The 14,581-nt window shown below is 46.3% G+C and overlaps 1 protein-coding gene across 5 annotated transcripts in view; it reads right to left on the minus strand.

The window, feature by feature from the left end:
• The window catches only part of si:dkey-172j4.3 (diacylglycerol kinase delta), a 68,903-nt gene that overhangs the window by 33,221 nt on the left and 21,101 nt on the right, over positions 1–14,581 (minus strand). The window contains exon 1 of one of the 5 annotated variants that reach the window (XM_035408786.1): positions 677–874. The exons of the other annotated variants lie outside the window; for them this stretch is intronic. Coding sequence (XP_035264677.1) covers positions 677–859 — 183 coding nt within the window. The 5' untranslated portion in view covers positions 860–874. Of the gene's footprint in view, positions 1–676; positions 875–14,581 lie in introns of those variants that run through there. 5 annotated transcript variants of the gene reach the window in all.

Below are 14,581 nucleotides of genomic sequence, written 5' to 3' on the forward strand. Positions count from 1 at the left end.
TCGCTCCGGCCCTTTCCAGGGGAGAGGTGCGGGGACTGTAACCCACGAACAGGATTTTTAAATTTTTATTTAACCATTATTTAACTAGGAAAAAAACCCCATTGAGATTGAAATCTCTTTTGCAAGGGGGACCTGCCACTCTTATTAGCATGGCTAAAATTACATCCGCGCCAATTAAAACTTCATTATTAGGAGGAGCTTTCACAGTCGGTCCCCTGCTAGTGGTGTAGGAAAGTCCCAAATCACTTCCCACCTGTCACACTAGTAGCAGGAATAGAGAAAACAGGCTACGCAACATCGTTGAGGGAAAAAAATTCCAATTTAACGTTGAGTGGCTCCCAGTTCCTGTGTATGTACACTACAGAGGTCGGTACAAGAGCAGCTACGCTTACAGCTTTTGACTGCAGCGGCTTAATGTTATGACTGCAGTAGAAAACAACAGCTGAAACACGGCCAAGTGGTTTTACAAATACAATTTTACAAGCACAACGTACCAATGTGTATGTACACAGAATTTACGCCCCGTATGCCAGTGTAGTTATACCGTGGGAATCAGTGAAAGTGAAAGAGAGAGAAAGCTAGAGCTCGGCAGGGAAGTGAAACAGACAGATCCCTCAGTTGAGCAGGAGAGAGCTCAGCAGAGGTATGACAGACGGACAGGTAGACGAGACTGAACCTGGGTGCCGTTGCTGTATATCTCCAGGGTGCCCCCTCTGCTGGTGCCCTCTGAGTATCCCGACTCGGACAGCACCAGGTCCCCCGACCCATCTCCGTCGGACCCCCCCCACACGCTCCGGAGGTCCCTCAGGGACAGGAGAGGGGCCAGGCAGCACCCGCTGGTGGGGCACAGACTCGGCATGACCCTGCTTCAGACTGGAGAAGGACTTCCTCATTCGCTGCCGTCAACCGCCAGATCCCCGTCCGACAAGGGTGAGGCGAGACACGCCCCCTCCCCCCTCCTTCCTCAACACCAGTCCTCCAATCAGAGGGCTCCTCCTCTCCTCTCACTCCGTTCAATATAGCGCACTTCCCCTTTCCCCAGGTGTGCTCAGGTGAGCCCTGGCGAATCACTGCGAGGGAGGGGTTCGAGGCTAAAAATAGAGTGAGATAACCAGTCTGACCGCATGCACAGGAGCAGGAAACAAAGCCGCGCGGAAGTGGGTGCGACTCCAATCAGATTGGTCTCCACCAGGGGCACACCCACAGCCATATTTACATCACCATCATTACAGGGCCAATTCCGAGTCAACATCATCCCCAGTATTGCAGGGAGAAGAAGGTCAGGTAATATTGACTTCAATTTTCTCATCGTACACGGGGGCCGGCTACGGATGCGGCTGGAATGCGCCGCTGCGCCTAGCAACAACATATCGTGTTTGCACAGGCAGCCACTTCTCAAAGAGGGAAATGATAAACGATAGAAGTGCTCAGTGAGTTATCTGCAAAAAAATGTGCAATAAGCCACTTCAGATATGGAATATGCACAACGCAAAAACTGTGTGGTTTTACTCCAGGCCTCAGAGGGGGACAAATCGTCATTTTTCACAAAATCAGGACCCAGTACAGCACGATACATAGGCATAAAGTCCTAGACCTAAAGTACCTAGACCTGTACCTGTGCCTCTGAATCCAGTTCCCATAAAACTGAGCTCTTTAAAATCCTGCCCACCTGAAAACCACTTCCCAAACAGAATGTATAGCTTGGAGGAAAAAGAGAACTCTCTTTTATAATAGATGTAGGAGGGTAGATTTGTACTGGACAGAAAAACACGCCATATTCACCAATACTATTCCAACTGCATCCCCCTTTTCTTCTGTAATTAGTTCAATTAATTCATGTTAGCTGTGTGAATCTATAATTTGTATTATGGGTCAAGCACTGACATACCTGTATGTTCACTTACATTTAGTGCTTTAGTGATGTAGAATTTACACTTGCTGGTATGGGAATGTCATTAGCCAGGTCTTGCTCTGCTGCCCACGTATCTCAGGTATATGTACTCTGCTCTCTTTTGTTGTAAAGAGGTCTTGGGAAGAGCATCTGCTTAATGAATGTATCATAATGTAATAATTCTGAGAGCCGCAAAGACAAGCCTATGCAGCCAGGGAACCAGTTTGTTCCAGCTCAGGACATGAAATGAACTCAGGCATTTTACTGCACGCGGAGCAGGGAACAGAGTGGACTCTCACCGTCTGTCAGACAAACACCATCCTCCATGTTTAAACTGAGGTGCCGTCTCACTGTGTTTGAAAAGATCCCATGCCACTTATTGCAAAAGCCTAGGGGGTAGTGGCCTCAGTGTCCTGGTCAAAAAACTGTCATGGCCACATATTTATCCTACTCATATTCGCTCCCTAGGTCGTCACTGCATAAGAGAATTAAGTTCTCAGTTAACCTACCTGGTTAAAACCAGTTAAAATAAAACACAAAGTAAGCACACTAGCAGCTGAAGGAGACCCCAGGCAGGACAGGAAGGGGATTCCAACACCGACCCCGAAAACCAAGACGTGATTTTCAGATTTCGAGGGGGAATTTTCTCCGTCTCTGAACAGGTGAGAATCCGAAACTGGATCATGCCACTGCACCGTTTCTCCCGTTGCCACCTTGATTTCCACATTGTCTCCACGGCAATGTGAACAGCCAATCAGCTCCGCTCTGACTCAGGACTCCAGATGGAGATAGTCGCTCGCTGTTCTGCTAGCGATCAAAAGTGCAGTTTCACGATTTAACACCAGAGGGGTGCGTCAGTGCAAAAAAGAGGACCATCGGCGCTTAACGCCGCCTTATTCTCCAAATGCATCAACAGATCGCAGATTCCTGCAGTCTTCTCCACCCCCCCCCCCCCCCAAAGACCAACGCATTACTAGCTATCAACTTAAAATAAGATTTCAATTTTCATATAGTTGTCTTGGTAGAAAATATTGAACAGTATGCTTTTTGTCCACAACGTTCAGTTGCATACTTGTGAGGGCACCAGTACAGACATCTGATGGTTTCAGCCTTGATGACTCAAACAAGCTGGTGCATGAAGTCTGTGTGAATTTCCAATTACAGTTGAGGGAAAGGGTTCATCTGTGATTTTTTTTTTTTCAAATACATAAATTACATGTAATAATAAGACCTCAAGCTAAATGAGACAGATGCACTTATGCAAATTGCTTTAGCTAAGAGCTTCTGAAAAATGCTTAAATTGTACATTTTACACAGACGTAGGGCTAGTAGGCTTGAACGAATTAGCTCTATGTCCGTGCCTTTATATTTCCCTGCAGTTCCCTTGGTCCCCACTAGATGGGAGTACTCACAACAAGGCAGCAGAGCAAGTGACTGGTGCAGTCATTTGTATCTGTCTTTCCCATTAAGCTGACCCTCCTCTCTATGGCTCAAAGTCACTTTGGGCACACACACACACACATGCACACACACACACACACAAGCATGCATGCATGCACACACACACACCCACACACGGAACTTAGATCTATTACTTGCCACTTGCTCTAATATCAGTAGAATGCATATTTTGCCATGACAACCTTGCAGGTTGCTCTAGATAACAGCATCAAGTTCAATCAATCAATCACTAAACCTGTGAGTGATTTAGAGGGAATAAATAAATGTTTGTTACTGATGACGTACCAGAATGTGTATAACAGGACTAAGACTCTTTCACCCTCACAAACACCCACCCACACCCACCCACACACACACACACACACACACACACACACACGTGTGTGTGGAGACGCACAGAGAGTGTTCCTGGAGAACCGCTAACGCTGTGCTGAGGGCCGCCACAAGACAGTGACACGAAATGTTGCCATGGGAACAGGCAAATTTCCACAGTGGCCCCTTGGCTGGGCACCGGGGCTGAAAAAAGAAGAAAGAGAAGGAGCTGAAAGCAAAACACACACCCACACACACACACACACGCACACACCGCATACACACACACACACACACACGCGCGCGCACACACCGCATACACACACACACACACACACCGCATACACACACACACACACACACCGCATACACACACACACACACACACACACACACACACCGCATACACACACACACGCACACACCGCATACACACACACACACACACACGCGCGCGCACACACCGCATACACACACACACACACACACCGCATACACACACACACACACACACCGCATACACACACACACACACACACACGCGCGCACACACCGCATACACACACACACACACACGCACACACCGCATACACACACACACACACACACCGCATACACACACACACACACACACCGCATACACACACACACACACACACACGCGCGCACACACCGCATACACACACACACACACACACCGCATACACACACACACACACACACACGCGCGCACACACCGCATACACACACACACACACACACACGCGCGCACACACCGCATACACACACACACACACACACCGCATACACACACACACACACACACACGCGCGCACACACCGCATACACACACACACACACGCGCGCGCGCACACACCGCATACACACACAGTACGCGCACGCGTACGCGCACACTCACATACAAACTCACGCACACATGCGCACGGTGTGTCGCGTTCATTCACAGCAGACGCACAAACGCGCGCAAACCCGACCGCCAGGCTGCTTTCTGTGGGATGTTTCCTAATCCGGCCCCCTCTCCGTAGCCCGCCTCAGCCAGCCAGCCGGAGCTTCGCTGCTGCATTGATTATCTGAGCTCCGCGCGGCGCGGCGCGGGAGCCAGACCCGCCGTACGGAACAGTCAATCTACTTGAGTGGAAAAACACTCCGCGGTTTCCAGATCCTGACATTGCACTTGTCACAAATGATACATCTCAGGGGGGGAGCCTGCCAGGTCTCCTGAACGTGTCAGCCATCACTGGACATTAGGCTGATGCTTATGTACCAGCCAAGAAAGTCCAGCCCGAGCCGCCTCCCTTCCTGCCAGAGTCCTTTTCAGCCTTTTGGCACAGTGTTTTCACCGCAAGCCGCCCCCCCTCGCTCAAACACAGCCATGCACACACAGAAATGTGCGCACGCACATGCACACAGATACACACGCCACAACCCCAAATTTAGAAATTTGTACTTTGCAAAAATATTTCTATATTCACTCTATGTTGTGAATCCTGTGGGCGGACTTTCACACCTAAGCGAAACCACATCCTTTCCTAAATAGCGCTCGGCTTTATTAATAGCAAGATAAAGCAGAAATGAAAACGAGACACGGACAAGCAGCTTTGACTGTAGATTAATAACAAGATTAGCCCTGTCAGCCCAGGCTAACGAGCACGCATGTTCTAATCTGTTCAGTCAGAGGGGAATACAGAGTGCCAAGAGGCATCAGACTCCAAATCACCCTTCAGGAAATGTGTGTGTGTGCTCATATAGATTGTCTTTCACTAGCTGGATGTATTCCTTTAAAGCCGTATGCATCATGGAGCCCTAATCCGGTTCAGTACTACCCCTGATTGCTTCCACCATACGGTGCAAATCTGCCTCTTATACCATAATCCTCTCCAAAAACAAACAAGCTCGCTCCAGCGGAGGGGGGTGGGGAGAAGGAACAAGGGAGAGAAAGAGAAAGAGAGAGAGAGAAAGATAGAGAGAGGGAAAGAGAGAGAGAGAGAAAGAAAGAGATAAGAGATAAGGAATATATCAAGACGGGGAAAGCGAAACAGACAAACAGGAAAGAGAAAAGATAAACTAAATTATGTTCAGCGTGCCAATACTGTCGAACAAGGTCACCTTACGATTGGGTGTGGCAGCCATAGCTGTCATTCTGTCTAGAAACAAGAAATAAGTATTACCTTTGGCACTCAGTATACCAATGAGTGCTAACCTGTGAGTGTCCTAGAAACACAGTTAGCACACTACTGTAAGACTCCTGTGAAAAGTGTATTTGTACAGCAGCACCCGTGATTTTACAGCAGAGATTAAAAAAAAGCTCAAGTTACTGCGTAATAAGAGGCACCTTCAGGAATGTAAGATGTTCTTCTGATTTCTTGATAAATTCAAGCTTGTCTAGACTCATTTATCACTGTCGAGAGCAAAAAACCTCTACGCTGATAGGCATGGCTTGTTAGAACGAGTAAAAGGGCAGTGCAGTCCTGCGTTGGTACATCCCTGCTGCAGCCCTGCGTGTGTGTGCACGTTTAAAAAAATATGTTACAGCACTGAACACAGTTTCTGCCAATTTGCCGACCAAACACCAGTGATTAATGAAAGTAAAGTTTACCTCCCATGGGCTGGTACTGCATCTATGCCAAATAATCACGTCTATTTGAAAACCCTCATTATTGTGTACAGTCTATTCGAAGGGCAGCAACTGTTTGAAGTAATATGACGTACCGTCTGACAGATGAGTGACCTGTTTGAGCAGACGGAAGCCAGAATTAGGTCCTATTCAGTCTCTCGGCTCTCTGAGTGAGATAGTTTCATATTTAGGTCTACAACCCCCCCCCCCCCACCCACCCCCACCCCCAGCTGCTTTGAAGCTGCCCAAAGCCGGCCCCCCTGCTGACCTGGTGCCCTTTTACAGTCTGGCCTGCGTGTCCCATGACCATCTTTCATGTGCAGGAGTGTGGAACACGCGCAGAGGGCACGCTGTCTGCGGGAACTCGGACACGCAGGTGCGCAGAAAAGCAGAGCGGCGCAGATCCCATGCTAATGCAGCGTCTCCGCGGACAAGCGCACGTTCAGGATCAGCTTTTCCCTGACCTTATTACTACTGTTATTATTGCTATTCCTATTATCATCATCACAGTGTAACGGACACAGTCTGATAGCAGCGCAAGCACTTCACTACGGAACACTAACGAGGAGTAACAGCTCAAGCCCTGAGACAAACAGAGTTCTGTGAAGCCTGACTCTGACTGCAGCCTTCTGCTCTTTCTGCGAAGCCTGATTCACACTGCAGCAGTGAGCCCTTTCATACAGTTAAACACCTGAGGCCTCTGACTGGCCAGGCCAGCAAAAGAAACACCAGGATCCCAGGCCTGGGCCAGTAGCCACAGGTTCCAGCTTGGGTTATGTCACAAGCCGGCTCGGGCCAGGAATGTTTTCGTGGGAGGACGTGACCTACCCCATCCCACCTGGTGGGGGGGTGACGGGGGGGGGGGGAGGGGGGGGGCATTAAGTCTAGTTTGCTCAGGTTACTGTTGCTTTAGTTCCACCAAACGACGCGCCCACTCCCAGCAGGCTCTCAGCTTGTTTTCAGGTGGAGGTTGGTCTCTTCTCTGACCAGGGCTAACTGTCCTGTTACACTCTGTGGCTCGCAGGTTTTTAAACAATCACTGGCTCGCAGCTGAGCAAGCCAGAGGAGCACACACATTTCAGCTCAGTGCACTCAGCGCACTTAGTAGTATATATGTGTGTGGGTGGTACGCTGGAGACTCAACTACCAATTCTTTATTTATTAATTTTTTTTTTTTTTAAAGAGAGTGGGTTGGCTGTTCTCCTTTTGTATGTTTGTTTTTTTCTTCACCTTCTTCAGGCAGAGAGAGTTAGAGGTGGGACCACAGTACAGAACGCAGCATGGAAGGGAATTCAACTTCAGACTGGATGGGGGATTCTTATGCGACAGGAGAGTTGTCCTACAGGCTGCGTCACAGTCTTGCTATATTAGCACTTCTTAACTGGGAATAAAAAAGGCCACAAACCAAATAAAAAAATTTAAAAAATCTATCAATAAGAATAAGACACTGGAAATGGCAATGGTCAAAAAATGGATATTTATGGGTGGCAGATGGAGTTCTGACAGAGTATCACAGTTCTTCATACAGCTACATTCAAGGCCAAGCCTGACTGAGTGACTGTAGAACGCGACTCCTGTGAATTCTCTCACTCCAGAAGGACTGCTAGTGATATGCTGTAGAAGGTGTTCGGTCGTCCACAGCTGCGCAAAGCCACCACTGCTGAGGAAAACACTGTCGTAACCGAAGCTTTGAAAATCCCTCACCATCCAGCTCATATTTTAACATCGCTTGGCTTAGCAAACTGCGGCGGCTATGGGCGTTCTGTGTTGTTATGCAGCACTAGGAACTCCAATTACAAAATACAAATAGAATACAATAGAACGGAATTAAACTGAATTAAATTCAGTTAGTGGTACTAACAATAATAAGCATCATGCATGCTGCACTGTTGTTCAAAGGTGGTCGTAAAAACTAAGCGCAGAGAAAACAGATGAGTGAGAACATAAGCAAAAACAGAGGGGGGTGCAAATAATGCAAGTTAAAATATCAGCAATAACACAAAACACAAAACATTTTTTACAAAGATGTGTTTTAGTACTGACGCCTCCCACTTAGTAAAACGTAATGCTTTTTTTTTTGTACTTTCCAAGCATGCTCTGTGTGTTCTGCTTTTTGTAGCTGGCTGACGGTAACTGGGTGCACAAAAAGGTAGAAGCACGTTACTTTTTCTTCCCCTTTCTCTTTTTGAACCACCCCCCTCCCCTGCGTGTGAAGGCAGTGGCTACGGTCATGAAAAGCCACAGCTTCCTGCCTGCGCCTGAGAGACCTGCCAAATAAGCCATTGTCGGCCAAGGCCAGTTGCATAGTGACATCACAGACAGCGGCCGATTTACCAAACCCCTTCCTGCTTCCAACCGACACTAGTAATTTCAAAATGTTGCCTGGCAACCTCTAAAATAAGGCGTTCTCTTATCTGCACTTTTATCTGACATAAATCCTTATCACTAGCGTGTCCCGTTGATATAAAATGGGTCGGAACGGTGCGGTAGAGCAAAACCTAAATGTTTGACCTATTTAAAAGATTTACTGATAAAAGAATTACAGGGAAGATGTGTGGCTTTTGCTAATGACCGAGAGAGCAGATAGTCAAACGTGTCAATGCTTCAGACTATAAAACTAATTTATGTCAAAACTAAAATCATAGCACTTGTTTCTCATCTTGCCTGTGCTTCGTGTATGTATGTATGAACATGTATACGTGTGTGTACGTGAATCTGTTTGTGCACATGAATACATATGTCCATGTGCGCATGCACATACATGCGTACATTAATTGGTGTATGTGTGTATCTGTTTATATACATGAATATGTGTGTGTGCGTGTGAGAGGTCCAGAACCCCATCTTTGATCAATACAATGATAAATCACTTAAACAGCCTGTGGAGTGTATCATTACAGCACAGCTCACTCTGTCTCTTTAACACAGCCATAGAGGTCTCCTCTACAAACTGGCCCAAGGTCACATTAGCAGGACAAGCTTAAACCTGAATCAATTACTCCCAGCATTAAACTGGAATGCTCGGACAAAGCACTTCCAGACAAAATGGACACAACGTAGGGTTGTCCATATCGGATATCTGTGTGAATTATTCAAATACAACATCTATACTATAGTGTCACAGGGTGCATATACTGGTGTTACAATACCATATATAGCTATATGTGGTAGTGGAAATTATACAGTGGTCAGCCAGTAGGCATATAATATCAGTGTACATGTTTATCCTCACAACACTTTAATCTAAACGGAATCTAATTCAGAGCAAATTCTAAAGTTTCAGTTCAGTCCCTCAAGCCATCTATTCACATACATATATTGTATGAATTTATACATATAACCTGAGCAAAGTGTTTATGGGATTTTCTTCCAACAGTTCATTGTGAGCTGCTGTCATGTTCCTCCTGCGGAATTCCAGACACCAATAGGTCATGTGACAAGGCATGTGATCCGATGCCTGGCCACATGTGGTGGCCTTTTAAGTGGCTTTGCACTGGTGTTTCCGTTTTTCTCCCCATTACCCAATACTTAAAAAAATAAAATAAACCAATGCTTTTAACAAAGAATCCATTAAAGTATGGAAGAAAGGTCTCAGAAATAATTTTCTTAACCTGAGGCTAGCCAAAACAGATCAATTAAAGTCTATAACGGTGAGGCCTGGGGTTGACAATTAAAAAGGACAGAGAATGGCAGGCAGCAGCCGACAGGAAATGAGCCTGCATGCCAAACAGCTGAGATCCACAGATCGGTCCTTTTCTCTTGGTGAGCTAGCAGCACCACATTCTAGCTCAAAGCAAGAGGCAGCCCATCAATTACTATGGTTACAACTAGTGAAGGGAGGGCGATATCTCATGCACCCAACGATGTGTGGACCTACAATTAACTTACATTCATGAAGCTTGATTCTGCCTTCACTATTAACAACTCTTACTGACAGTCTCTTGTACAATAGACCACTGTTGAAATAGGAAAGTACTCAACTTTCCATTTCTAGACCCTGTTACACAAGTGTCTTGACAAAGACAGACACAGAAAACACTGGTACTGGAAATTACTTATACAACTGTTGTACAAAAGGCTGTAGCAAGACGAGCTAACACAGCAGATTTGTTTCACAATTCCCAGAAGCCAAACCACAGTGACAGTTCAATACGGAATCTGATCAGCATTTTTCTTATATCCTGCTAAGCTACAGAAGCAGTCAGATAACTGTTAGAGTGTTCTAATAAAGGCAGCACACTACACATTAAACAAGAAGATAAGCATCAATCTAACAGCATTTTGTCTCTTCTCTAGAGCTCTTTTCTTTTAATTTGGTGGCTGAGAGCTATTTATTACTTAAAATGAAACTTGCAACTTAACCCGAAACAGAAAGAAAGTACTGAAATAGATGCTGACTCAAAATACTGCTGACTGATATATGGTCTTTGTTTAATGACCACTACAGCAAGACGAGCATTAGTCAAATAATAATCTAACCCTTAAAACCCCAGTAAAATGACTGCAGATTACCAATAATTTTTAACACCTTATGATCACAAAAATATGTTACGTTACTTCCAGCTGGAGAGGTTTTTCCACATTTTTCTGGCATCAGGACAGTTAAAAGTATTTCCGAGGCGTATTAGACCCAGGTCTGAATGAGGGCACACTGTGTGGTGTAGCTACCTCAGCAGATGCCAGCAGGCCTTTGATGTGGAGGTGGAAACATACCCCCCCCCAGCCCCTCCCATGGGCCCCTCCCTGTGTAGGTGACCCTGACTCAGGCCTCCAGAGAGCACCGTGCTGCAGTTTCACTTTAGAGAATCTTCTAGAACTCGTACACGCCCGACAGCCCAGGTCAATACTCCTGATCCTGAATACAGTCTCCAGCAGCAAGAAGCACCCACACTTAAAAACAGAAAAAACACCTAAAAACATTTTTAAAAAAAGGCTATTACATGGGTCTTGGACATTCTACAGCTTTCTATATCACTTATACTATCTACAAATAGAACCCTGCAATTCTAAAGCATTGAAAAGTCACAGACTCAAAATTCTACAGATTTGGTCAAAAACAAAACATCTCTGTAGATAGAAGCCTATCTCTCTTAACAAATTCACATAAACAGTGTGTTAAGGTCTAGATGCCCGACAGTCAGTCGAGTCTGTCAATGGCCTCTCCTTCAACCCACCCTCCCACTGTGAGCCTCGCTACTTCTGCCTAGCGTAAGCCTCATCGGCTCTGCGCAGGCATTTATTGGCTAAGGAGGGAGGGGGGGGTTAACTGAGCTTCTGAAACTCATTTGAGAGTGATTACCCGTATAAGGCAGTGAGGAGAACCTTAACCCCCAACTCTGTGGTTGTTTAACACCAGCCTCAGCAGGACTTAAGATTGGTTTCAGCGCACTGGATGTGAAAGTAAAAGCCCTCTGCGCAGCTTCCGTTTCGGGCCTGTGGATGCCCACATTGTGAGCCTGCAGTCAAGGGCGGCGGACAAAGCCATGCTGAATATCAGGTTCCGATTGGACGGCTCCCCCTGCTAACGCCACAGAGACGTTCGCCGGGTGTCTGGGTGTCTCTGTTATCAGTCAGTCCCAGCCGGGCGCACATCAACAGAGCCTCTTAAAGCAGTGCAGTCAAATACATGATCTGTGTGACTGGGTGTGTGTGTGTGTGTGTATGTGCATGTGTGTGTGTGTGTGTGTGTGTGTATGTGCATGCGTGTATGGGTGTCTGTGTGTATCTGTGTGTGTGTGTCTGTGTGTGTGTGTGTATGTATGTGTGTGTGTGTAGGTGTGTGTGTGGGGGTGTGTGTGTCAGTGAGTGTGTGTCTGTATGTGTGTGTGTGCGTGTCTGTGTGTGTGTCAGTGAGTGTGTGTGTGCGTGTCTGTGTGTATGTGTGCGTGTCTGTGTGTATGTGTGTGCGTGCATGTGAGTACAACACAATACAGCACAAAATCTATGCTGTGTAGACAGATTATGTTTTATTGATCCCAGAGGGAAATTGCAGGTCTTCCCTGATCTGTATCTTCCTTTTTCAGTCTAGCAGCGTTTAATTTTGCTCTGGTATCTGTACTGGCTGCGAGACATAGTGACAGGATACTGCGTGATGAGTGTCGTGGTGATGAGTGATGCCCGGGATGAGTGTTCTGATGAAAAGCTACTGATTGAAACTATGGGTTAAGTGAAATGAACACTTCATGCTAAGCGCGGCTTGTTTTTCAATCCTGCCTGTTTTGCCTCGGGGTGTTATGGTGAAACGTGTTGGGGTGGTGAGTGCTGTGATGGTGAGAGAGAGGACGATGAGCGTCTCAGTGATAAGTGACGTGGTGACGGGAGTCATGGTGATGAGTACAAGAGTGATGACATGATGGAAATGCAGTGAAATGATAAACCCGGTGAGCTGAAATGCGTTAAAAAAAAGGTTTAAAATATTGAGTTGCCCCCGGAGGCAGAGGAAGCAGCGCACGCTGTGGCCATTTGTTAGGTGCTACGCCAGGAGCTGTGCTCCATTTTTCTTTGTATGTTTGAATTTGCATTCCGTCCCTAACCCCCTTTCTGTGGGTTTTTATTCTAATAAACAAGAATACGCATACAGATATATCACTGAGTTTATATGTATAGATATATCACACGGCAACACACACACGTATATATATATATATATACAGTATATACACACACACACACACACATACAAGGTATATCAAGACATAGGGCAACAAGGGTGACAACAGCATCAATAAAGACAATGGTAATAGGAAGCTACATTAATACAATTCATCTAAAACAAATGAAATGAAAGAAGATGGACATGAACACAGAATGTGACTCAGGGGATGAGCTCCAGTCAAACGGGCCCCAGGGGCCGATTGGGGGGGGGGGGGGGTTCAGTTTGAGAACACCCCTGTCCTGTCCACTGTGTCCTGTTTTCCAACATTCAGTTCATCTGTCTTGTGGAACGCTGCATTATTTCATTTAAGTAGCAAAGGAAAACAAACAAACAAAAAAGAACAGAAACTCAATACAATTTAAGCACGCACTACTGTACTGCGTTTGCATATGACATAGCGTTGCTTAGCGCATGAAATATTAAAACCAATTCCCCAATAGCTTGGGGGCAAAGGTCTCCCCGCCCGCCCCCCCCACCCCCCCCCACCCCCCCACCCCCCCACCCCCCCACCCCCGGCTCGCTGTCTCATTAAGTCAAGCTCTCGGCGCATAGAGAGAAATCAATGGTTTTATTTCAGGCATTAATATTTATCATAATTTCCAACATGCACAGAGAGAATTCCATCCCCTTGCCACAGGCCACGGTCACGGTCATTCCCTCACTCTCCACCACACACTTGCCGTTAACGGCCACACAGCACCTCCCACACGGCAGCCAACAGCTTCGGCAAGCGCCAGACCCAGGACAAACCAGCGTCTCTTTACAAATCTCTTCAGCTCATTAGCCGCGGACTAAATTTAGAAACACATCGGTACATCACCGCGAATGTTACACACAACAGGTTACTAAACGAAAACACGCGCTCAGGAAGGAAATGAAGGCTTTTCCTCTGAATATTGGGTGAAAATACAACGCCGCTTTTGAAATGGTCAGAAATAAGCAGGATGTTTTGGTGTCTTAAAGGGTAAACTGCTGGAAATAATGATTTTACCCAGGACAGATGTGGAGAGGAAACATATATATCGCCCACAGCAGTGAGCAGTGAGTTATAACTGTGTTTTATTCTCTAACAGCTATGCAAATGAGCTACACCTCCTCTCTGTTCTAACCCCTCACTCCCCCTCTCTCTCCTGTAGGGCTCTCCTATTCCATACATCACTCTCTCTCAGCCTGCACCCCCACGCTCACCTGGTATCCATCTATAAATTCCTCTCCCTCTCTCTCTTTATTCCTCTCTCATCCTATCTCTCTCTCTCTATATATATATATATATATACATCTTTCTTTCTATCTCTCAATCTTTGTCTCTCTCTCTATCCCTCTCTCCTATAGGGCTCTCCTACTCCATACATCTCTCTCCCTCTCAACCTGCACCCCCATACTCACATGGCATCCATCAATTTCTCTTTCTCTCTCTCTATCCCTCTCTCTATACATCTCTTTTTATATCTCTCAACATTTCTCACTCTGTCTCTCTCTATCCCTGTCTCTCTCTCTTGCTCTCGCTCTATCCATCTTTCTTTCTCTCTTTTCCTCTCTCTGCGTGGTGCATGGTAGAAACCACAGAAACCTTGCTTTCTAAACCTCTCTTTTTCCTTTTCTGCCTCACCAAAGCGTGGCACCCCGC

This window comes from Anguilla anguilla, chromosome 3 (genome assembly GCF_013347855.1).
Source record: "Anguilla anguilla isolate fAngAng1 chromosome 3, fAngAng1.pri, whole genome shotgun sequence".
NCBI classification, from domain to species: Eukaryota; Metazoa; Chordata; class Actinopteri; order Anguilliformes; family Anguillidae; genus Anguilla; species Anguilla anguilla.